This window comes from Equus quagga, chromosome 10 (genome assembly GCF_021613505.1).
Source record: "Equus quagga isolate Etosha38 chromosome 10, UCLA_HA_Equagga_1.0, whole genome shotgun sequence".
Classification (NCBI taxonomy): domain Eukaryota; kingdom Metazoa; phylum Chordata; class Mammalia; order Perissodactyla; family Equidae; genus Equus; species Equus quagga.
The window spans coordinates 53,349,254-53,374,043 of record NC_060276.1 but is presented as its reverse complement, the minus strand read 5'-3'; the positions used below and the strand labels follow the sequence as shown (position 1 = coordinate 53,374,043).

Below are 24,790 nucleotides of genomic sequence, written 5' to 3'. Positions count from 1 at the left end.
TTTTGCCAGTATTTTGTTGAGAAATTTTACATCAATATTAATCAGAGATATTTGTGTGTAGTTTTCTTATTTTGTCATGTCTTTGTCTGGCTTTGGATCAGAGTAACACTGGCCTCATAGAATGAGTTGGGAGGCATCCCCTCATCTTTAATTATCTTGAAGAATTTGAGAAAGATTAGTATTAATTCTAATTTAAATGTTTGGTTGAATTTGACAGTGAACCCATGTCATCCAGGACTTTTCTTTTTGGCAGGTTTTTGATTACTTATTCAATTTTCTTACCAGTAACATTCTATTCAGAGTTTCTATTTCCTCATGATTTAGTCTTGGAAGGTTGGGTGTTTCTAGGAATCTATATTTCATCTAGATTATCCAGTATGTTAGCATACAATTTTTCATTGCATTCCCTTATAATCCTTCTTTTTTTCTGTAAAATCAGTAGTAATGTCCCCATTTTCATTTCCAATTTTAGGTATTTTGGTCTTATCTTTATTTCTAAGACTATCTAACTAAAGATTTGTCAATTTTATTGATCTATTCCAAGAAGCAACTCTTGGTTTCACTGCTTTTGTCTATTGTATTTCTTTTCTCTATTTCATTTATTTCTGCATTCATCTTTGTTATTTCCTTCCTTCTGAATGATTTGGGTTCTGTTCATTCTTATTTTTTCTAATTCCTTAATGTAAAGTTAGGTTGTTAATTTGAGATCTTCTCTTTTTTTAATGTAAGAGTTTACAGTTATAAATGCATCTCTCAACACTGCTTGCACTACATTCCATAGGTTTTGTTAAATTGTATTTTCATTTTCATCTGTTCAAGATTTTTTTCTATTTTCCCTTGTGATTTTTTCTTTCATGCATTGGCTATTTAACAGTGTGTTGCTTAATTTTTACTTATTTCTGTGTTTTCCAGTTTTCCTTCTGGCTTTAATTTCTACTTTTATTTAATTTTGATCAGAAAAGGTAATTTGGAGAGTGATGTCAACATTATAGTGGAGTGAGCTGTTCCCTTTTCTCTCCCTTCTAAGTTACAACCAGTAGATCAACAAAGTACTCTCTGCACAGCACACCACAATGCTTGAGAGATCTATGCATTTATATATCTGAAAGTGGGTGGAATGGATCTCCTGGAGATGGTCGAAACAAAGGAGTAGTGGTGGCAGCTCCCCAAAATTGAGGTTCCAGTAATTGCAGGTGCACCAGTGAATAGAGGCCCCTGGAAGTGAGGTAATACCCCCTTATGGAGATCCCAGGAATCCAGGCAGCTCATGATCCTTGAGGCGCCAGGAATCAATGTGGGCCCACAACCAAAGCCTCCAGGAATCTCAACGATACCTGTGACCAAACCCCTGCCTTGGCAGTGTACCTTTGACATTGGCCCTTCCAGCAGTAGGGGCTGCATTCAAGACCCTGTTACCTCTGGCAGCGGTGGCAGTGTCCTTGATTTGAGATTCGAGGAATCATGCCAGTGCCCAAGACCAGAAGCTGCAGAAGCCACAATGGCACTTACAGTTCAGCCCCTACTCCTCCTCCAGCAGCAATAGGTGGCATCTGCAATCTGAGGCTTCAGGAGCTGCAGCAGTGCCTGTGAGCCAGCCCCAGGTGGTGGCACCACAACACCAGCTCTGCCAGCAGTAGGAGCTGCGTATAAGACCCTGGGCCCTCTGCAGGAGCAGCAGTCCCCATGATCTGAGGTTCCAGGAACTGCACAAGCACCTGAGCCAAGAGGCTTTGGGAGTCCAGACAGTGCTTATTACCCAGATAAACCTCCTCCAATGGTTGTGGTGGTGTCACCCATGACCCTAGACATCTGGAAGTCACAGCTACATCTGTGAACCCAGTGCCCCTGGCAGCGGCATTGCCAGCACCCCCAGAACCTGGGAGCAACAGCACAGGAAGCAAATGCAGTATCAGTGCACAGGCTGTGGAGAGCCTGTGGGGAACCAGGTAACAGCGACAGTGGAGCCCATGACCTCAATCATGCCCAGCAGAGGTGCTGGCAACTTTGGCTTCCCCACCCATAGCAGCTGTGCCTGTAGACCCAATAAACTAAGACATTGCAGATGTACCCAGGAATCTAGCTTGAGCCCTGCACTACACCTCCCCCAACTTCAGTGGGGGAACACGTGACCCAGGTGACACTGGAAGCAGCAGAGTTGCTCATAGCCCAGTGACCTCAGAGGTAAACCCCATGACTGCAGAAATATCATAAACAGCAAGGTACCAGTAACTTCAGAGGCACAAACAGCACAAGGGCACTGACAATGCCTCTGGAAGAGGCAGTGGAGGGTGGAAAGTACAGTCTCTCAAGCACAGCCAGAAGGAGCTCAGGATCAAGTAAACAAAGCCTTACCCAAACAAGACAGGTGTTTGCTAGCACAAATGTGCCAGTAGAAGAACAACTCATCAAGTACCATGAAGAACTATGTAACACAGTACACAGAAAGAAAATGACAACTTTCTAGAAACCGAACTTGACATCACAGAAGATTGAGATATAACTGATAGAAAATTCAAAATAGCTGTCATGAAGAAACTGAGTGAATTACAAGAAAACTCAGAAAGACAGTTCAGTGAGCTCAGGAATAAAACTAATGAACATAAGGAGTACTTAACCAAAGAGATTAAAATTCTAAAAAAGAAAAAAAGCAAAAAGAAGTTCTTGAGCTAGAGAAAACAATAAATGAGATGCAGAATAAAGTTGAAAGCATTGGAAATAAAGCAGACCATATGGAAGAGAGAACCAGCAAGTTTGAAGCTGGAAATCTAGAAATTATTCAGGTGGAAGAGAAGAGAAAACTAAGATTTTTAAAAAATGGAGAAATTATCTGAGAAATATAAAATTCAATTAGGAAAAGTAATATAAGGATAATGGTTATCCCAGAAGGAGAAGAAAGAGAGAAAAGAGCAGAGAGCTTATTGAAAGAAATAATAGCTGAGAGCTTTCCAAACCTGGGGAAGGAACTGGATATAGAAATATATAAAGCTAAAGAACACCTAATTATCTCTGCAAAAAAAAGACCTTCTCCAAGGAACATTATATTAAAACTGTCAGAAGTAAATGACAAAGAAAGAATATTAAGAGTGGCCAGAGAGAAGAAAATAACCCACAAAGGAACACCTATTAGACTATCAGTAGATTTCTCAAACAGTAACTCTATAGGCTAGCAGAGAATGGAATGATATATTAAAAATATTAAAAGATAAAAACCTTCAGCCAAGAATACTTTACCCAGCAAAATTACACTTCAGATATGACAGAGAAAGGAAATCTTTCCCAGACAAACAAAAGCTGAGGGAAATCATTGCTGCTAGACCTGCTTCTAGGACACGGATTTCCTTGGTTCCACTTTTACCATTCTGCTTGCTCCACTTTGTCTTTTTTTCTGGTTTTTATTTTCCTTCACATTTTTTAAGAATACTTTTTGCAAAACTTAATCCTCCAAATTATGTTTTCTCTCTCTAATCCATTACTTCAATAATTCATCCATTTTCATGGTTTCATTCCCACCTCTGCATAGAGAATTTCCAAATATATATGTATAAATGTGTATTTACTTGACATATGACACTTATTTTTAACTGCAGCCAGATCATCTTCAGTTTAATGATTAATTGTGACCTCAGCCAATATATCCAGAACTGATTCCTCATCTCAACAAACTGGCACCAATTTCCATTCATTTTATTTTAGTCTAGTCGACCACTTTTCTTATGGTTCCAAAAGGAAGAAATATAGGTATAGTATTTGACTCTCACTACTTTTTATGCCAGGATTTTTCAATACCACTCACCAATGCCTGCCATTTTGTTTTTGGCCATGTTTATTGGATTATCTGTCCTTTTCTGTTCTTGCTGCCACCACTCGCCCTCATACCTGCATGACTACAATACTCTATTAGTTAGTCTTTATCTTTTATCCTCTATTCTCTTCTATTCTACAGTTCATACTGCAGACAGCAACATCTAATGACATTGCTACTGCCGTATCACATGACACTCTACAAGTGCTACTTTTGTCCAACTATCAGGTCCTACAATTTATGTGTGACTTCTAGGGCTCTCCACAAGTATGTCTATGCCTTCTAGCTAAAGTTATTTTTATAGAATATTAGTACTACAAGAAAGAATCATAGATATTGTATACTAGAAAGATATTTACTGCCTACTTGCCATGTAATATGAGCTAGTTTTCTCAAAAGGATTGACATGTGGGGATATATCAATTTTGTTCATGTTTTTACTTACTAAACTCCTCACATTATTTGAACATTCTGCCAGTCTCCTCATATCTGTATCGTGTCCATATTTTAAAGTTCATCCCTATCTTACTTATTATAAAGTTGTATTTCATACTTTGCTCATTTGTATTTTTCATTTTTTTGGAATTACTCTTGAAACATATTTTAGCACTTAAATGTTCTCTATTTCATATACGCAAGTTTTATCTTCCTAACTACCTTGTAAACTCATTGAATGACAGACTACCACTTATACATTATTGGTCCATAGATGTTGATGCCCTATAGGTGGTACAAATACCTCTGTTAGAAAACCAAATTACTTCAGTGGTGCACTAACATGTGAGCTCTATTTATTGAATCCTGGCCAGGACTGTTATATTCACTGTTCATTTTTAGTAAGACAATCTATTAAGACTGATAAGGAGGGGATTGACCATCTGAAATTGTTTCTTCCCTACTGTCTGCTGTTCCTGAAATTGTTTCTCCACTTTTCTGTCTGTCACTCATTTTCGTATCCCCCACCCCAATTCTCAGTAGCCCCTCCAAGTTCCTTTCTCATCCTCCAACTTTTAGATCCTCCATCTTCAATCTACCTCCTTCAACTATAAGCAATTCCTGAGTGCCATTTTTAAAAGTCCAATATATCCCTTTGTTCTCAAATTGTTATATTCTTTTAACCTTTCTTCTTTCAACCCTCTTCATACTTCATTCTAGGCCTTAATCTTCATGTTACATTCCTCCTTCAGCTCAAACTCTTTCCTAAGGTGGCTTTTATCTTAGTCCAAAAAGTCATACCTGTTACAGGCTCTCCATCTTTCAACCCCAACTCATACATCTCTTCCTTAGGTCCTCCCATTTTACACATCCCTAGCATTTTTTTTAGTTTTGGCCTCATCGTCATTGCAATCTCCCTCTATAATAGTCTTATAAAAATCTATCAGTTGCAGATACCCAATCTCCTACTTTCTATTTCTGCATATTTCCTTGGCCAAAATTTTTCTTCAGACTGGAGTTCCATTTTTCCCATATAGTTTGCAGAATATTTATTATGGGGCCAGCTAAGCTTTAACGTTTTTATCCTTTCCTGCCCATGGCTACCCCTGAAACTTGAATCAGCAGATCAAGACCTAATTATCTTGCTATCCTTGAAGTTGCCAGTCAGTACTCTCCAACTTTGAGTACAGCTTTTTCTTCAGAGGACATTGCCCTATCCAAATTTCATATCTGTCTCTTTTTTATTACCCATTCATGTCTATTGTAAATTAATTAAGCAAAAAATTATTCAATTTAAATAAAACTATTGTGTAAAATAACACACGTATAATTTGGATATGGCAAATATCGTAGGTGGTTAATACCATTAACTGAAGTTTGGAAAATACTTTTCTTATTGTGCCTAACACAGAGTTATGCACATAGCAGGAACTCAGCAAAGTTGATTAGTTTCCCTTATAGATTTTGTGTTTGATAATTAAACACATGAAGATTGAATGGATATGATTAGGAAATTGAATTCTTAATTTTTAGCTGCCCTCTCCTCAACAAAGTTGAAGGATTTTCAGGGTTCTCCTTTACTTGTATTGTCTTTTCAGGAAAGAAGAGATACAACACAAATAAGAAAGAAATACTTTCTTTGTGAAGAAAATAAATGAGTGCTATTTCTTATGAAATTGAATTGCCAGATTTCTTTACTGGAAATTTTAAAACTGATATGGATGAAAAATATAGAGAATGGAGATTTGTGGAAGGGTGATTATGTGAGGGAGAATTTTTTGTTGTTTCATCTTCCTAGTGGAGAAACTTAATCTGATATATATTTCTTAATATTCAATTTGTTCTAATGTAGTACACTTGGAAAACCTGTGCTGTTGTTTATGACTATCCAAATATGTGATCTATAATTTTCTAAATGTGTTCTAAGTGTACAAAACTACTCCCAAACATACAAACGAGAACAAAATGCTCAGTCTATCATAGCTTTTAATAACATCTAGAACAGTCTGTTAGAGTCTTTAAAAAAAAAGATTTTACCTTGTAGCTATGACTTTTAAAGTTAGTGATTATCCATTTCCCTCTTCTGCTTCATGCATCGCAGATTTCCCAGATGGTTTACTCTTATTAAAACACCTGTCTATGCCTCTGAATCACATTCAAGTTAATGATTTTGACATCAGGTCATATTATCTCTTTTTGTCTCTGTTAATTTTCTTGCCTCCTTTCTTTGTTCCAAACTGTCTTAGATCAGGTTCACCAGAAAAAAGACTCTGAGATAGAGATTTATGTTCAGGAAATTTTTTTGTGTTTGTGGGGTAGAGTGGCATGCCACTGACAACAACACCTGTTAGAAAATGAAGGAAGCAGTATTATTTAAAGACAGAGTTCAAATGTGAAGCAGCTAAAAGACTAGACAATTTCAGGGGATCTCTGGAGCTGGGATGCACTTCAGTGATATCCTGAAATGAGGCAAAGGGGCAAAGATGTTATATCTTCTCATTGGCCAGTAATTGGATGTGGGCTGGTACTAGAAAGAGGATCTAACCTTGAGAGAGGCAGCTCCCCTGATTGGGGGCAATTACTAGGAAGGGACTCCACTGTGAGCGGCAGCAGTCTACAATCCGTGATGTTTGGAGAATGAATGTCTCAGTCCTCAAGAGGGATATCTGAGTGGCATACCAAGAGATATACCATAGCATCCACATGCAAAACCATGTCAAAATTTTTCTTTCCTCTTCCAGACTTAGGTTGGAAATTTTCTTTACACTTCCTTAGATGTCATCAGCTCTCACAGAGACTAAAACAAAGCAAATCTATATTATTAATATAGATATAATTATATATATATGAAGTGAGAGAGAGAGAGTATATTAAGAGTATGTATTTGTTGTTGTTACTCCATACTGTATGGTGACATAATCCTCTTTTAAGGGAAATCATTTAAAAATGTTGTTAGCAGTGCAACTATACTTTTATATTTACATACATTTCATGCACTACACATTTTTTATGCGACGATATTTTAATTATAACAACTTTATTGAAAAATGAATATTGGTTACACTAAAACATCACAAATAACTCTCTAAAAGGATATATTGCTTAATGCTTAGTAAAGATTAAAATACCATGCAACACCAAAAATATTAACATATTTCTTGAAACTTTAGCATTAGCTTTGAGCCTCTGATTTTCCCTACTCTATTCATAAATAAGTAATCTAGTATTTCTCAGTTAAATAATGCAAATCTCTTCCTTGCTCTGTTTTTGTTGTTGTTGTCCTTACTCTGATTGCCAGGTCCTTCTAAATGTTACCAAGAAGGAGTCTGTATATTCATGAGAATATCCAGATAAAGAGAAAGTTTTCTAATATTTTATTTAGTGAGAGTTAAATCATATTTATATTCTATAAATACAGATTCAGAAGCAGTAACAGACATGTAACTTCTTCCATTCATAGAAGTAGTTGTTTGGTAAAGAACAGAATGATTCACTCCTCAATTACCCCAATGCTTCCTTCATTAACCTGTGTGTACTTACACATTCATACAAATATTTCATCCCAGTTAACCCCCTTACACTCTCAACGATGTTGTGCCTGGAGTCTATTGAAGGAATAGAAGGTGTCACCCGGTTAAAAATAACAAAATTTAGTTAAAAACGATTTTATTCACGCAGCTTTCTTTCAAATATCAAGAACTGTGCACAGTTTGAGATTTTCCCAGGGTAAAATCTTGAAGTTGGACTGCCATAGTTTCATAGATTCTAACATAGGACATGAGATTCCAGGGTTAGAGACAAAGAATTTTATTACTCATGGCAAAGCAGGCAGCCTGAGCTTTATATTTGCATCGTTGCCCCTTGCCTTCCAAGTCATGCAGCGGTGATGCAAAGTGGCACAGGTAAATATTGTGCACATAGTGGGTTTGTGTCATTAGTGAGGAACGTAGAGTTTAGAAAACTCCCAATCTTATAAGAGGGCTGCTTGCAAACTTGCCCAACATTTGCCTTTGGGGGTGATATTATGTTTAATATCCTGGTTAGGAAAGAAATCTAATCTACCCTCTGCTCTAGAGGGAGATACTATCTATAGCTTCCAAGGTTGTTTGCTGTACAAACACCTGTGAAAAGTTATGAACAACAGCTGCCAGTGCCTCTTCACAATATGTAGAAACAGGGCAAATTTTATCTAAACAAACCACCCATCAGCTAGTGTAAACTACAGTAAGTCAGAAAAGTTTGAGAATTACACATTTAAACCATAGTTAGGCTAATGACCACCTTCCTTTTCCTCAACCCAGATAATAAGAATACTAAGAATATAGCAATAACAAGAACAGTAAATGATCCTTCATCAAATCTATAGATAATTCTAATCATTACTTTATTATACAATAAGGACTCTATTTTTCTTAGCTGATTACTAGATGGAATAAATTATAAATGTTTGTTACCCAAGTTTTCCTTTTGAAAAATGAATGTATTGTGAAATTGTTTAATATCAGTTGTTAGCATCATAATAGTCAAACTTTATAATAAAATTTGTAAGCTGATTTCAACATGATTTAATTAAATAATTTCAAATTGACAATTGAGCAAATTCCTGACTACATTGTGTTTTAATATATGATATATTTCATACATGAAAATTGAATAATAATAGTCTGCTTAGAATTGAAAGCTATTTTCTTTAATATGAATGACTGTAGTCTTACTATATAAATCCACAGTTTGGGAGCTTTCATATCCTAACTCTGATGCAAAAACAAATCCAAAATCAGACTCAGAGACGCCTGTATTCTCAGCTCCTTTATTTCTATTGATTAAAGTGAGTCATCTCAGATTGTTCCTATGGAAAACGAATAGTATTAGACACTAAATGTACCAATGGAATTGGGAATAAAATCAATTATTATTTGCAAGTACACTTTTGTTGTGATTTTAGATTTCCTAGAATATTTTTTCATGCTTTCAATTTAACTTTTAAAGTATCTTGCATAAATTAGAATAAAACTATTACCATATGTTTGATGCAGTTTCATTCTTTCAAAACCCTGGAATTGTTTTGATTAAATATGTCTAAAAACATAACTTACCAAGAGATATTCAATACACTGATGACAGATAAATAATATGAGGCAAACAGAAAAGTTCATTATAAGATACATTTTTGAAATAAAATATAAGAATATAGTCTTCAATTCTAACTAGTCAAAATTTCAGAACATAAAAATATAAAAGGCTGCCATTTTCAGAGTTCTATAAGCTTACTTATTCTAAAAATGTATTCTACCCTGTGTTGAGTATATAATTTGCTGGTCTTGATGATGTTAACGTAAACTATTATTATAGAAGTTAGTTACTGTGTGTATACTAAGTAAAGGCAATATCCTGTACCTATATTTTAAAATATAATGTTCTGTGAAGAAATTCTGAAAATTACTAATGCAATCATAAAAGGAATAAAATACATGCTTGTTCCTCTATCTTTGGGAAAAAATAAGTACACCTGTGAGGTGTTGAGTTAGTTTGCAAATTTTTAAAGACAGATAACAATCTTTTTAAACATTGAACTGCATTTCTCATTCACTTTTTCTAGGTATAAACTTGCTTTCCATCTCCACAGAAGTTGAGAACATCTTTCAAGTGGGCTGCTAGCAAAGGATATATCTAGGATTCTTTATTTTAGAATATTCTGATTTCACTATTCTGTCCTAACTCATTCTTACTTATCATTTCTAAAATTTTAACTCAAGAGATACCTTTGTATTTATGACAAAAATGTGAGTAATATTCAGTTCAACTAGTTTTTTCTGCATTTGAATAATATTTTCAAATTTTTTGGAGGTGTGTCAGCTAAAATGTGGATTCTACGGATGGTACTATGACAGCGATAAATACTACTTTTTAAATCCAATTGCTATTTTCATTTTATCTTCAGTTAGGAAAAATGACAAACAAAAGATTTTTTGTATTTTATTTTTATTGACATCTACCTGATGGCTTGCAGTTTTGTATAACTACGTGTCATATCTCATTTGCTTTAATGAGATAAAAATTCAAATAGCATGTATTTTTAAAAATGGAGAAACATTTGATATAGTTGCCTATATTGTCTTAATCCGTTTAATTGTTCACCTTGTTCACTGTTGACACTGAATAATTGTATCTGGAAGCAGCAAATTTACCTCCAGATGAACAAATTTGACCTGTCTCAGATATAGCATAATTATCCTCTGCATCATGAGAGTTGAAGGATTTATGTAGTGCAGTATATCTATGGATTAAATAAATTCTATATGCTATTTTATACATACTTATTCAATAAGGTATAATATGCAACAAGCCTCCCAGTAAATTCCAGCTATATTACCTTATTATATGATAACAACAATATGCACTTGCTAAATGTGTGACCTGCGAAAGTCATTCACTTACCCGGAAACTGTTTCTATACATTTAATTTTACCATAAAAATGCATACATGTAAGATTATTGTGAAGATTAATTAACACATCTAATGATCTTACCATAGTGCTTCACACATAATGGGTGACCAATAAATATGAGTTGACTTAGAAGTGTAGCTATGGAGTCTACCTTTAAGTTTTATGACTACACAGATCAAAGGAAAGAAGAGGTACAAAGTTTGAGCTGCAAGTAGCAAGACAGGAAATTCCTTAAATATGTGTGGGCAATGTGCATATATACATGGGGGAATGGAAAATTTGGGTGGTGATGGTAGGCAATAGTGATGAAGCTTCACTTCATCTTGGATAGCTTCATCTATCCAAGAAAAAAATGATTACGGTTGTATGCTACCAGTTTATTTGTTCCTTTCTATCTCAAATTATTCCACTTCTACCAAAATATTTTCTTTTTATGAGTTTTTATTTGGAATCATCAAAATTATTATCTGAATGTAGCATATTTATAATACTTGCACTGTTTTTCTAGGCACAGGAATTTTTACCTAGTTGTAAGCATACAATGCAACTTTCAATGCCTTTAAAATGATTTTTATTGAATTTATGGAGAACTTTTCAGATATTAAATTTAGCAGAGTCTTTAGAAACATCTGGTGGAACTTTATCTAGCCCTCTCATATATGTTTGCTATCACTGTCAGGATCCTGTGAACTTGGAATCTGATAATATTAACAATATTCTTACCTGCAGAAATGGATGTTGAGAAAGTGCAAACATTTTCTTAGTTCAGTTGCTGACCCAATACAGATCAAGGACCTGATATTTTGATGATCCATTTGTACTAGTACAGTATAAAAAGACGTTTTCTTACGAATTGTCCTCTTTTCTCAAAGGTGTTTCTTCCCGAGATATCCTATTATTTTGTGCTGCTTTCTGCAACTCTATCTAAAAATTTAAAATTTATGTCCATACAATTTCGTCTCAATTTGGTAGTCAAAATATGAATTTTTAGAAGTTAAATTTTAAAATATATTCACCTCAATTGAACTTAATTCCAAGGAAAGCTACAAAAATGCTGTCTAAATTCATCCAAATTGTTGAAACTACACCCACAGATAGGACATAGGTATTTCCAACACTTATTGTTGCTTATGACCATAAACTTCCTATTATAGTGAGATTTCAAATGATCCTCAAAATCTTTTCCATTAAATGTGCCTTGGATTTGGGTTGATGGGACACAGAACACAGGCCTTGCAAAAATGTGGAATTCATCCTTCCCTTTAGTATCAGTTGACTTGTAAAATTTCCCTGCTGTAAGTCTCTCAATGACGGTATGGTAGTAGTACATCTTCAAAGGTCTTCTCAATATTATGGCCTTCTCCACGTGGGTGAGGACATTCTGACGAGGAAGAAATGCTGTATATTTTTGCTTTACCCATACGGTATTTTGAAGACTTGCAGGCTGAGAGAAATGCCTCCCACACAGCAGACGGTGAATCATTCTTCTCATCTCGTGATTGTTGATGAATGGATTTCTCCATGAAATTGAGAGTTGGAGAGGAATTTTGTAATTTATGATGCTATGACAGAAATTACTTGTTTTCATCTCCACTTTTCCTGAGTAGAATCTTGTTCTATTAGTTAAGGGATTGTTTTTATCAATTTTTACTAGTGGGATATTCAGATAGATAATTCTTTCTAATCCTGAGGTGAGAAAGATCCATTTTCTAGGAATGGGGATCTGAATGAGAAGGCACTCTTCCTTCCTTAAGTCTTCTTTTTGAGGATGTTTTTGAGTCTTCTCTATTTTAAGCTCATTGTTTTCTGCTACTTGAGGAACATCATGCTCCTGGGAGGTTGGTGTGTCTAGCTCCCTGTTCACTGGGTTGCTTTCCATCTGAGAAATTATATTAGAATCAGCAAATAAAGGCTGAATATTGGTACTACAGTCATTTGGTGCCTCATTTTCTGGATTTCTGAGAGCATTGTCAGCTGGATCACTTCTTTCTTTAGTAAGAGAAGTCATTCTGGGTTCTATTTATGAGAAAGACGAAGATCTATTAAATTGAGGAATACTCCACTTCATAAGAAGTCATTCCTTAGTCCTGGCAAAAAGCATGTGGATGTGTTATTCCAGAGCTTTCTCACATCTTTAAATAAATATATATTTTTTGAACCTTTAATATCAGAGTCCCATACCCACAAAATAAAATAAGAAAAATCAAACCTGAGGGCAAATATGACTCCTATTAAATAGATATTCTCATTACTTGGTTCTGCAACTTGTACAAACTTGCAGTAATATAAACTCTCTTCTGGCTAATATAGAAATGTACTCTTCACACTACAGTACATATAGTTCCCAATAGAAAGCCCAATTATTCCCTTTTGGATGGTGAATTAAATAGAATTTTTATTTAACAAGATAGATCTGAATTACTGACCTGGGATTTTAAAATGAGACCATAAAGTAGAAGGCAGTCTTTTATAAGTATATATGTTTAAGAGAGAATTAAGACCTACATGAAAATGAAAAGGTTGAATTCGTATGAAGAACAAGCTATTCTTTCCTTGGAATTTTTCCTTTGTTTTATTCTTTCATCTGTTCTTTCTAAGCAATATCTATGCAAAGAGCAGCAATTATGAGTTATGTGGGAGGGGAAGGCAGAGCAGGTAAGAGAGGGAAGTTGAACAGTAAAGTCCAAACTCTGGGGCCAGCTCAGTGGCACAGCAGTTAAGTTCACATGTTCTACTTCTGTGACCTGGGGTTTGCTGGTTCGGATCCTGGGTGTGGACCTACATACCACTTGGCAAGCCATGCTGTGGCAAGCATCCCACATATAAAGTAGAGGAAGATGGGCACAGATGTTAGCTCAGGGCCAGTCTTCCTCAGCAAAAAGAGGAGGATTGGCAGCAGATGTTAGCTCAGGGCTAATCTTCCTCAAAAAGAAAAAAGACTACATTCTGAGTCATTTATTAAAATATCTTTCAAATTCACCATTTCCTTTTCATTTTCATTGCCTCAGCACTAATCAAGCTGATAATCACATCATGCTTGCTTTACTGCTGATAGCAGCTGATTTCCTCATTCCAAAGTCTTGGCTCACTCTTCTCCTCTTTCCTGCGCCTTTCCTCATGTCACATACCTGCTCAAACACCTTCAGTGGATACTGATTCTCTGAACCATATAGCTGCTATTCCTTTCTATGAGGGGAACTGGGACAATCTGAGTTGGAAGATTTCTCCTAAGTAGAAAGATGGATAGGGAAGTTTCTTACTGAAGGCGATGGTGGGGAAAGGCAAATGCAAGTGGACTGAAAGAAATCTCGAGGAAGTTGCAAAATTAACAAACAGGGCTTCCATTTTTTATGTCTTGCTTTTATGAGCTAATCTAGACAGAATTTATGTATATGTCAGGTGAATTTAAAGACATAAAGTGGCATAGGCCTTTATCTCATACTTCAGTCTTCAGAGCCCGTCCATAATCTGACCCCACTGCCCTGTGCAACTTTCTTTTCTCTATTCACTCAGCATGAGTTTTTTGTTCTAATACTGCTGGTCTTTTTGTTATTTCATACTCATATTTAACTTAAAATTTTATCTTTAAGTATTTTTTTCCAAAATTTGATGTTAATTCAAGTGTAACTATTTTTCTCTCAAACAGACTTTAAATTTTTTACTGAGCACAGTGATCACATTGAGATTTCATTCTATACGTTCCACTCTAGTGTTGTTCTAGTAGTCATGGAATTTTACACTCTTCGTCTTCCCCTACTTTTAAGCACTGTATTCTTTGACTTCTGCTACCATGAGATTGTTTGTTACTCTTCTGCTTCCTTTATCTTTATCTAACTTGTCTTTGTTTTACTTGCTTTTTATTTTTTTTTACTCTTCCTAACATTTAAATGTAGGTATTCCTGAAGACTTATTTCTTTATCCTCTAGTCTATTTTTTCATATTCTCTTCTTCAATGTCTTCATACTCTCCCCAAATTTCAAGGAGTGGGTCCTTGCTGAGCTTAAGTGAGTTTGATCTGTTCCAGACTGTCAATTAGAGAGGCTCTACCAGGATATCTCAGCAGCTACAGAGTTATAATCAAGGGAAGACAATGAACAGTCTACATTTTATCAGATGTCTAAAATAACAAAATTGGACTCACTAAGTTTGAGGATAGTGTGACTGATTGCTTTTTAGTAAGGCTGAGATCCTGTAGTTTGGTGGGAACTCTAGTTCCTATTGGTCATCTAGATCTTGTCAGATGCACCCTGAAAACAAATCAAGATATTTTCATAAAACAGATAGAGACTCATCAGCTCCTGCGCCTTTTACCTTCAAGTAAAATCCTTATTCTGCTTTGCCCTTTGGTAAAGGCTTCCACTTCCACATCCCAGGCTATGAGATTCCTTGTTCCCTTACACATTCTTCCCTGGCATTTCATAGAAGAACTATCCAATGCATATGCCTCTATCTATCACACTTATTTTTGCTATTAAAATATATTAAGATGGGTTGGTCTACAGGGCGTAAATGATATTTGAAGGCTTGTTGTGCTCTGCAGAGAAGCTACACCAGAAATCTATGTACTTAGGGTCATTATTGTTCATTTAAAAAATAAGTCCTCATTGAAATTGCTCAAGAAGCATACGGGTTATTCTATTCAACATCTTCATCTTTATCTTTTAATGCCTGAATTTGTGTTTGGAAATAGCCAAGAATCATATGTCTTCTTCCTTACTTGATCATTTTCTAATTACTCAGCCAAATATGTACATGTTTATGTAATACAGTAATACTGTCTTCTAATCTTTTTTTTCCTGTTCTCTATTCTTTATATTTGATTTTATTTACTCAATTAGGGCATTTATTCATTATATATAATCTATATTTAATTATATATATAATATGATACTGGATATATATTTTACTGAAAGCAGCATTTCCCTGTTTATTAGACAGGAAACCAAAATTGTATTTCACAAAGATAAATGTAAATGTGCCTGATAGCTTTTAAAAATATAATGTTTAAAATAAGACACATTTTGAGTTGATCATTGGGCCCTTGAGGAAGTACAATATTACAGTTATATCTTTATAAAGAGTGATATAAAATGAAAAGTGTAACTAAATACCAGAGTTGGTGTTTTTAAATATTCTCCCTTCTGACAGATTTTTACATGCAAGGCCTGTTGAAGTTGTATACATACTTATATGTATGTTTGTTACTTCTACCAAAAATTTAAAAATTTTACACTAAATTGCATTAAGGATTTATCAGCTCAGTCAAAATTTCTGTACAGGAATTGAATGTCTCATCTTTCTCTTGTGACAAACTCTCCAAGATACACTTTCACATTATCTTGGATGAAAAGTCCTCATTTAACATGTGTCTTCTGAGCCCCAAGCACTTATGAGTGTCAGGAAACCCCTCATGTGCCCCAATGTCTTCATTGGAGGGAACTTAACTTCTCTTGTTTCCTCCAAATTTGTTAATTTTACTTTTAAAATGCATTTATCATGCCAAAAAATTTTAGCGATAAATAAGATGGGGTGCTTTTCTCCATTTGAGGTATATGCACAGAATCACATGTGAACATATTGAAGGCCTGACCCAAAGAACAAGTCTCAGAGTCGCATCTCTATCAAAGGATCATAAATCAAGCAACCAAAGTTAATTTCAAAATAATTTTAAACACTATAAAGTGGATCTATAGACTAAAACGTACCTATTAAGATCCCGTATATTTTCCTTTTCATTTTTAACTTACCGTTTACCTCCACTCTCAGTAGGATAAATCCCTCCAAAAGACGTGCTTCACTAGGCCAAACCTGCCCTCCTCCTTTCTTTCTGCCTTCTACCTCTCCATTTATAGCTCTTTTGATTCTGCATCACAATGTCCACAGAACTTGGCAACCCAGCAACCTAACAGAACCCTCTGCATAGGGGAGGAGGAGGGAATAACCACAATGGCAAATCTTGAATCATTTTTACACAGCAAGGGGAGTAAACGCTGGGAATACCCAGAACTTCATAATTTTTGACTCATTACAGATAAAATCTTAACTATATGCTGTTCTCAAAATTGAAGCAGCATGCAGATAGGATTGCCAGATAAAGTACAGGACACTCAGTAAAGTTTGAATTTCTGATAAAAAATGAATACTTTTTTAGTATAAGTCTGTACCAACTATAGTCAAATTTGTTTTGGTACTTGCTTGTTTTGGGATTTGGGCATTGTTTCTCTGAAACTCAAATTTTACTGGGCATCCTATATTTTTGTCTACTAAATCTGGCAATCTTACCTTGAGATAATATATGGCTGATTATTCCATTTTATTAAGTTGGTTTCCAAACTTTTAATTGTCTTTACATCATTTGCCTGGTCTTCCTTTTTGTTAGTTTAGATGAATATTTTATTTTCACTGCCTAACTGATTTTCCTTTATTAGCTTCCAATCATCAAACAGTAGGGATCCTTACAGTCTTTGACTACCTTTTTGACTATTATCGATGTACTTTTACTTTGATCATATCTCTAGATCACTTCTAATTCCCATCTGCTGTTGGGTTGGGTCAAGTTGAAAATTTTCCTGATACATCTAAGGCCATGAGGCTCAGAGGGGATATGAGAGTTGAGTTTCACTCATCTAGGGTAAAGGCTACCCTTGGGCACTATAGAAGGTGAATGATGAGAAATCTTAAAGCCACAGGGTCAATATAGGGCCTGGGTAGAGACAGGAAGTCAAATTGTGGCATCAAAATCAAACCACTTGTTCATGACAAAGGACTAGTAGAGTGCAAAAATAAAAATCAAGTGTATCAGGATTCTCCAGAGAAACAGAACCAGATATATATCTATATCTATATCTATATATATATCTATATATAGATATATATACACATACTTATATTTCTCCAGATAAACATAACTATATCTAGATAGATAGATATAGATATAGATACAAATACAGATATATAAAAAGAGATTTATTACAAGGGATTGGCTTATGTGTTTATGGAGGCTAAGTCCTGCTATCTTAGCTGCCATCTGCAAGCTAGAAGCCCAGGAAAGCCTGTGGTGTAGGTCCAGTCCAGCCCAAAAGCCAGAGAACTAGAAGAGTTGATAGTATAAGTCCCTGTCTGAGTCTGAACACCCAAGAATCAGGAACTCAGATGTCCGAGGGCAGGAAAAGATGGATGTCTCAGCTCAGGAACAGAGCATGTTTGCCCTTCTTCTGTCTTTTTGTATTATCCAGGTCATCAAGGAATTGGATGATATCCATTTGCATTGGTTAGGGCAATCTTCTTTATTCAGTCTATCAATTCAAAAGCTAGTTTATTCCAGAAAACCCTCACAGACACCCAAAGAAATAATGTTTTACCAGCAAGCTGGGCATCCTTTAGTCCAGTCAAGTTGACACATAAAATTAAGCATTACAAGTCCACACCTCGTCACACTGACACCCATATACATCTTTCTAAACCATACTTAATCTCCAAATAAAGACAATAACAAGGTCATAATTCTACCAAACGTGATATAATTACCCTGCATACAACTAAAAATGTGCTAATCTCTTCCGTAAAAGAGGAGGTAAAACCCTTGAGTGATATTTACTCTTCTCTTGATATCCCATAACTTAAATAATATGATGTAATGTTAACAATACTTAAACACTGATATAAAGTCAATACATCTTATGTTACATGATAAGAGAATAAGAGGGAAGAAAACAAAAATATTTGACCTATATGTGTATATATACACACAAATATACTCATAATACAATAAGGAGGAAATGCTCATGACAGTTACAGTATTCATTTCTGTAACTTGCCACATGGATGTAACTGACATTTATAACTTTTTCTACTAATCATTCTGAATTTTATTTGCCTTCAGCAAGTACCTCAGCTAGTCGTGGTTCTTTACCTGGTAGACTGACTCAAATTTTCACTCCTGAAGGGTCTAGGCAATTTGTAGTCCTTCCTGGATTGGGTTGTTATAGTTTTCCATAGACCTTAATCACAGTGCATTGTAACACTAATAGAGGCCCCTAAGAGATCTCCTGTATTCCAGACACACTCTTCCCTACTTCCATTGTGGAATAGTAGTCCGATTTTCCCTTGGTAATCAAGATCGGTATCCCCAGAGAACACAGTAACTCCATTCTTTGCCTGTTGATTCAGAGGCATGAGGAGCCATAAGTGGCCAGGTGGCATTATTAACTTCTAGTTCAATGGGATCATTGTCGTGTCTTCTGGTGGAAACATTCCTTGCTCTGGAACTAAGACCACTAGACCAGTAGAACATAAAGTCATGGGAACAGGAAGCAAAAATTTTGCTAATGGGTCACTAGGGCTAATAGTCAATGGTGCCACTCCCATTTCCACCCCTTGACTTCTGGACTTGTGAATTCTGACTATTGGAGAAAGAGCACCATTTATTGGCCACTGACTCAGAGCACATGCAGCCTTCTGGAGAACCTTGCCTCAGCCCTGCAAGGTATTGTCAGCTAGCTGGCTCTGTAACTGAGTCTTAAAAAGACCATTCTACTGTTCAGTCAAGCCAGCTGCTTCAGGACGGTAGGGAACATGATAAGACCAGCGAATTTCATGAGCATAAACCCATTACTGCCCTTCTTTTGCTGTGAAATAAGTGCCTTGATCAAAATCAAAGCTGTATGGAATACCACAATGGTGGATAAGTCATTTTGTAAGTCCATGGATGGTAGTTTTGGCAGAAGTATTGCATTCAGGAAAGGCAAATCCATATCCAGAGTAAGTGTCTATTTCAGTAAAGACACGATACTGCCCCTTTCATGATTGAAGCAGTCCAATATAATCAAACCATGAACAAGTAGCGGGCTGATTACTCCAGGGAATGGTCCCATATTTAGGGTTCAGTGTTTATCTCTGTTGCTGGAAGATTGAGTACTTAATGATAGCTGTAGCCAGGTTGGCCTTGGTAGTGGAAGTTGATGTTACTTAGCACATGCATAAACTCCATCCCTGCCACCATGACCACTTTTTAAATTAACCCATTGGTTAATAACAGGAGTGGCTAGGGAAGAAGCTGACTGGTGTCCAAAGAATGGATATCTTATCCACTTGATTATTAAAATCCTCTTCTACTGAAGTCACGCTTTGGTGGGCGTTTGCATGAGACACAAACATTTTCACATTTTTGCCCATTCTGAGAGGTAACTATTCCCCAAATTTCTTTGTCACTAATTTTTCAATCATGTTCCTTCCAAGTCCCTGACCATCCATACAAACCATTGGCCACAGACCATGAAGCAGAATATTTGCATGTCTAGTCTTTCCCCTTCCAAGTGAAGTGCACAACCAGGTTCACTGCCCAAATAGCTGCCCAAAGGGGTGGTTTTCCTTCAGTACTGTTCCTCAGGGATGTTCCAGAGAAGAGCTGTAGTGTTGCAGATATCCACAGTCAGATAGTGCTTACATATCATGAAGAACCATCTGTAAACTAGGCCCAAGTCTTCTCTTTCTCTGTTAACTAATCATAGGGAAAACCCCATGAGGCCATAGGCGCAGAGAAGAGAGAAGGCATTGTAGTAGGAATGGGGACCACGGGCATGTGGTACCCTTCTTTATGTAACTTACTTGTGCCCTCAGAGCCCACTTCGGCCCCATCACATTTATACTATTTATAACTTCAATCACCGTTGGTTCTACTGGATTATATCGCCCAAGTGGCAGAACTGTTTACACAGCAGCCTGAACCTATTCCAAAGCCTTCTTTTGTGGAATATATTGTCTCCAAACTCCAAAGAGGCATACTGGGCATTGTTTCTCTTTCTTGGTTGCAAGAAGGGTCAGATGCAACAACTTACCATTTACCTTAGAAGAAACATCTCGATATGCCTCAAACCACTGGACCCCTACATATTTTACTGAGTCAGAAGGCCACTGAATTTGAATTGGATTTACCTCCCAGCTTCTGGCATGCAAATATCTTACCAATAAGTCTAGAGAGGTTACTACTTCTCACTCGCCAGGTCCAATTAGCATAATATCATCAATGTGATGGAGTAATTGATAACTTGTGGATGGGAAAGGTGATCAGGATCCCTGCAAACTAAATTATGACGTAGGGCTGGAGAGTCGATGTATTCCTTAGGTAGGACAGTAAAGGTCTATTACCAGCTTTGCCAGCTGAAAGCAAACTGCTTCTGGTGGGCCTTATGGAAGTCAGGTGGCCAAGGGAGTTTTAGCTCAGGTCTATCTCACAATGAGTTACTGAACGTGTCCTGTGGTTATTTCCCCAGTTCTAGAATGCATAATTGGAAAAGACATCCTTAGCAGGTGGCAGAACCCTAACATTGGTTCCCTGACTTACATAGTGAGGGTTGTTACAATGGAAAAGGCTGAGTGAAAGCCATCAGAACTACCTCTACCTAGGAAAATAGTAAATCAGAAGTAATACCATATCCCTGGAGGGATTGCAGAGATTAGTGCCACCATCAAGGAAAGATGAAAGTGGTGGTGAAAGATGCAGGGTGGTGATTCTCCTCACACCCTTATTCAGTTGTCCTATTTGGCCTGTGCAGAAGACAAAACTTGAAGAATGACAGCGGATAATTATAAGCTTCACCAGGTGGTAACTCCGATTGTAGCTACTGTACCAGATGTCGTTTCATTGCTTGAGGAAATTAACACATTGTCTGATACTTGGTATGCAGCTATTGATTTGGCAAATGCCTCTCTGGTTTAAATAGGACATCTATCTTCTCCTGCCCTTGACATTGGCACTCCTGGTTCTTAGACCTTTGGGCTTGGACTGAAATTTACACTGATGGCTGTCCTGGTTCTCAAGCCTTAGTGATTGAACTGGAACTGCACCATCAGCATTCATGGGCTCCCTGTTGGCAGATGGTAGACAATAGGATTGCTCAGCCTGCATAATCATGTGAGCCATTAGCATAGAGCTAGAACTCTATTGATCACCTGACATCTATAAGCCCCTACTCTGATTAGTGTACTACAGCGACATTTTAGCAATCCTGAAATTAGTGTCAGTTCAGAGTCAGTGTCAAGTCGTCCCTAAAACTTCCGATTATTTCCTTTTCCCCAATGTAAAGTTACCCTAGTAAAAAACCATAGGTTCCTTGGAAGAAGACTAGATAAGAGATTAAAAGTATAAAATTTCTGTAGTTACCAGGATCTTTTCTGAAGGGGACCCATTCAAAGGGTTCTGGTTCTGTAAACTGGCTCAAGTCTGGTAATTGCTTGAGGCAATGTGATTCTTTTTTTATAATTTGAGTTACTTTTTTTTTCACTTGATGAAGAACTTTTTTACTTATACAGATCAAATAAGAATTTAGTAGGCCTACTAGCTATTTCACTTCTAAAAACAGCATTGTTAACTATCCAATGCCATATGTCTGCACAAGTCAGACTATTCTGATTTATAATTTAACTCTGATGTCCGTTATGATAATCATGTCGACATTGTGTTTGGCAGTTGAGTGTCACCATTTGGTCTCTGCCACCCTAGGTTCCAATTATCCCTACTGCATTTAGATTTCTCAATTAAGTGACATCAGTTCCAACAGTGAGATCTGGCCTATGCAGAAAAGCCATCACAGATCTCTACAAGGATACTGGAGCTCCCTTCCCGAATTTATTCTTCACAATATTCATGAAAGATATGTCTTCTGGACCCTCTCAGTGTGTGTGAATAGGTTTTAAATGACAAATCCATTCGACATTCCAATTTCTCTAAGCCTCTGAATCCTTTTTTTCATATTAAACCAAGGCAGGTTTAGCATTTCCATTTCACAAACAATGGGTCATCTTTTGTTTCATGTTTCAGCCAACCAAACAAACAGATAGAGCTCTTTCTAACTTCCTTGAGCTTCAACATCAAATGTAGAATCTCTGCTTAGTGAGCACATATCAATTACTTTGGCCTGACCCAACTATGTTGCTTCCACCATTACCCCATACCCTTGGAATCCATTCCCACACATGTTCCCTGGTTTTCTGTCTGTATGAATAGAAGACCTAACCAGTTCTTTTGGAGTATAGCACATCTCCTCATGGGTAATGCTTTGTATCTCACCTTTAGGGTCCTACTGGAACTTGAGTCTATCTAGTTATAATCTAGAAGTGGTGGTAGGAGTTGGTTCTAAAGAGAATCAGCATTGTCTTGCATAGCTACTGCCTCAGGTGAGGCCATTACCATTTCTTCAGGCAATGAAGGGTTAATTCCCTCAGAGGGAGGTAGAAAGGCAAATAATACTGTGGGTGGATGGGTCGATATCACTGGGAGTGGGGAAGCCACTACTATAACCACAAAAAAGGGGTCTTCTACTTGCTGCAAAGACAAGTCAACAGTCAAGAGGCAAGGTGGTGGGAAAGAAAGGGTATTTTTATTATAGCTTGCTGGCAAGGGGGAAGACGGTGGACTAGAATGCTAAAGAACCATCTTAAAAGTACAAAATTTTGAAGCAGTTATATGGGGCAAATGGGCTGGGAAAGGGGAGTCTTGGAATGTTGACCATCTGGTGTTGTAGGCCTTGAGACTCCAGATCTCCCCTTTCTCTTGTCATCAGTGATGGATATCAGCATAGGGCTTTTTTTCCCAGAGGTTGTTAAAACCCGGGAAAAACTTAAAGAACAAAGTTATCGCCTTATCAGAATAGGGAAGTCTACGTGTAAGCCAAGGCTACGAAAATAGCAGAGCATATATATTTCTCACAAGCAGATGCATACTTATCTAGATTATGTGCAAACAAAAGCATTACTGACAAGAAAAGGGGATATCTTATGGATCAGGATCATTTATAGTTCTAACATGGTTCCCTTCTATAAGATAGCTTCCTTTATGCTAACCTATGTTAACCAATGGCTGTATTTGTCCTAGCTATTTAGGCAGTATTAACACTGCCCCTGGGTTGAGAAAGCCAATTCTGCTGGGGGTGTGGAGGCCAATTCCACTGGGGTCAATGTCCCTAGCTTCGTCAATTTCTTCCCACATGTCTCCATCCAATGCATAGGATCCCATTCTTTCCAAATCAATGCCCTCACTTTAATGGTAGACACCTTGTGAGGCCAGGAGTTCAGCTTGTCTTGCAATTTGGCCAGTCACAGAGTGAAGCTCTGCATTTGATTTTCAGCATTTTCAGCCCTGCAGCTGCAGGAGCTGTGGGACTCTTTTAGGGCACACAAAGATCTTAGATCTGTTATATGGCATTTTAACTTGGAATTTGAACCCCTGCATTCATCCTTTTCTTTCACTACTTTGTCCCTTAACATCCAGAGCAATCAACCAGTGTCATTAGTTTTCCAAAAATCTTTGAAAGTGTCATAACACTTAGCTCCTTGCTTCTTATAAGTGGCTGATTAGAAGTATCCAATGAAGATATTTTGCTCATCTCTATAAATAGTTCATGTTATTGACTGTTAGTGCTCTCTTTACTATTAGAAATAGGGTCTTTATCATTTTAAAATTTAATCAGATTAGAGAGTCAGTTCCAAAACTCCAGAAACAATTCAGAAAACTCATTCTTAAAGGTCTGTTCCTCTACAATACTCTTGGTATCAAAATCTGTATTAGTTAGTGTTCTTCAAAGAAACAGAACCAATAGGATATATCTATATATATATAGAAAGAGATTTACTATGAGGGATTGTCTCACATGATTATGGATGCAGCAGAGTCCCATGATCTGACATCTATAAGCTGGAGGCTCAGGAAAACTGGTGGTACAGTTCTAATCCAAACCTGAAGGCCTGAGAACCAGGTGTGTCAATGTTTGAAGGGAGGAGAAGATGTTATGTTGTAGTTCCAGCACAGGGAAAATTTGCCCTTCTCTGCCTTTTTGTTCTACCTAGACCCTCAAGGGATTGGATGATGCCCTCCTGCATTGTTGAGAACAATCTTTTTTACTCACTCTACTGAGTAAAGAAGATTCAAATGCTAATTGCTAATTAATTGAATTAATCATTCAAATGCTAATCTCTTCTGGAGAAACCAGCACAGACACACTCAGACATAATGTTTTACCAGCTATCTGGGCATCCCCTAGCCAATTCATGTTGACACATAAAATTAACCATCACAGCAGCCCTGGAGAAATTTCTGGAGACAATGATA

General features: G+C 36.8%; 1 protein-coding gene across 1 annotated transcript; it reads right to left on the bottom strand.

Moving 5' to 3' along the window:
- Positions 1–1,565: 1,565 nt before the first annotated feature.
- On the bottom strand, positions 1,566–12,694 carry CPXCR1 (CPX chromosome region candidate 1). Its single transcript, XM_046672858.1, has 4 exons — positions 12,382–12,694; positions 11,822–12,321; positions 11,537–11,610; positions 1,566–1,932 (listed from the first exon to the last, which is right to left on the bottom strand). Exons 1-4 carry the CDS (start codon positions 12,692–12,694, stop codon positions 1,566–1,568), a joined length of 1,254 nt encoding a protein of 417 aa, XP_046528814.1.
- Between the last annotated feature and the right edge of the window lie 12,096 nt (positions 12,695–24,790).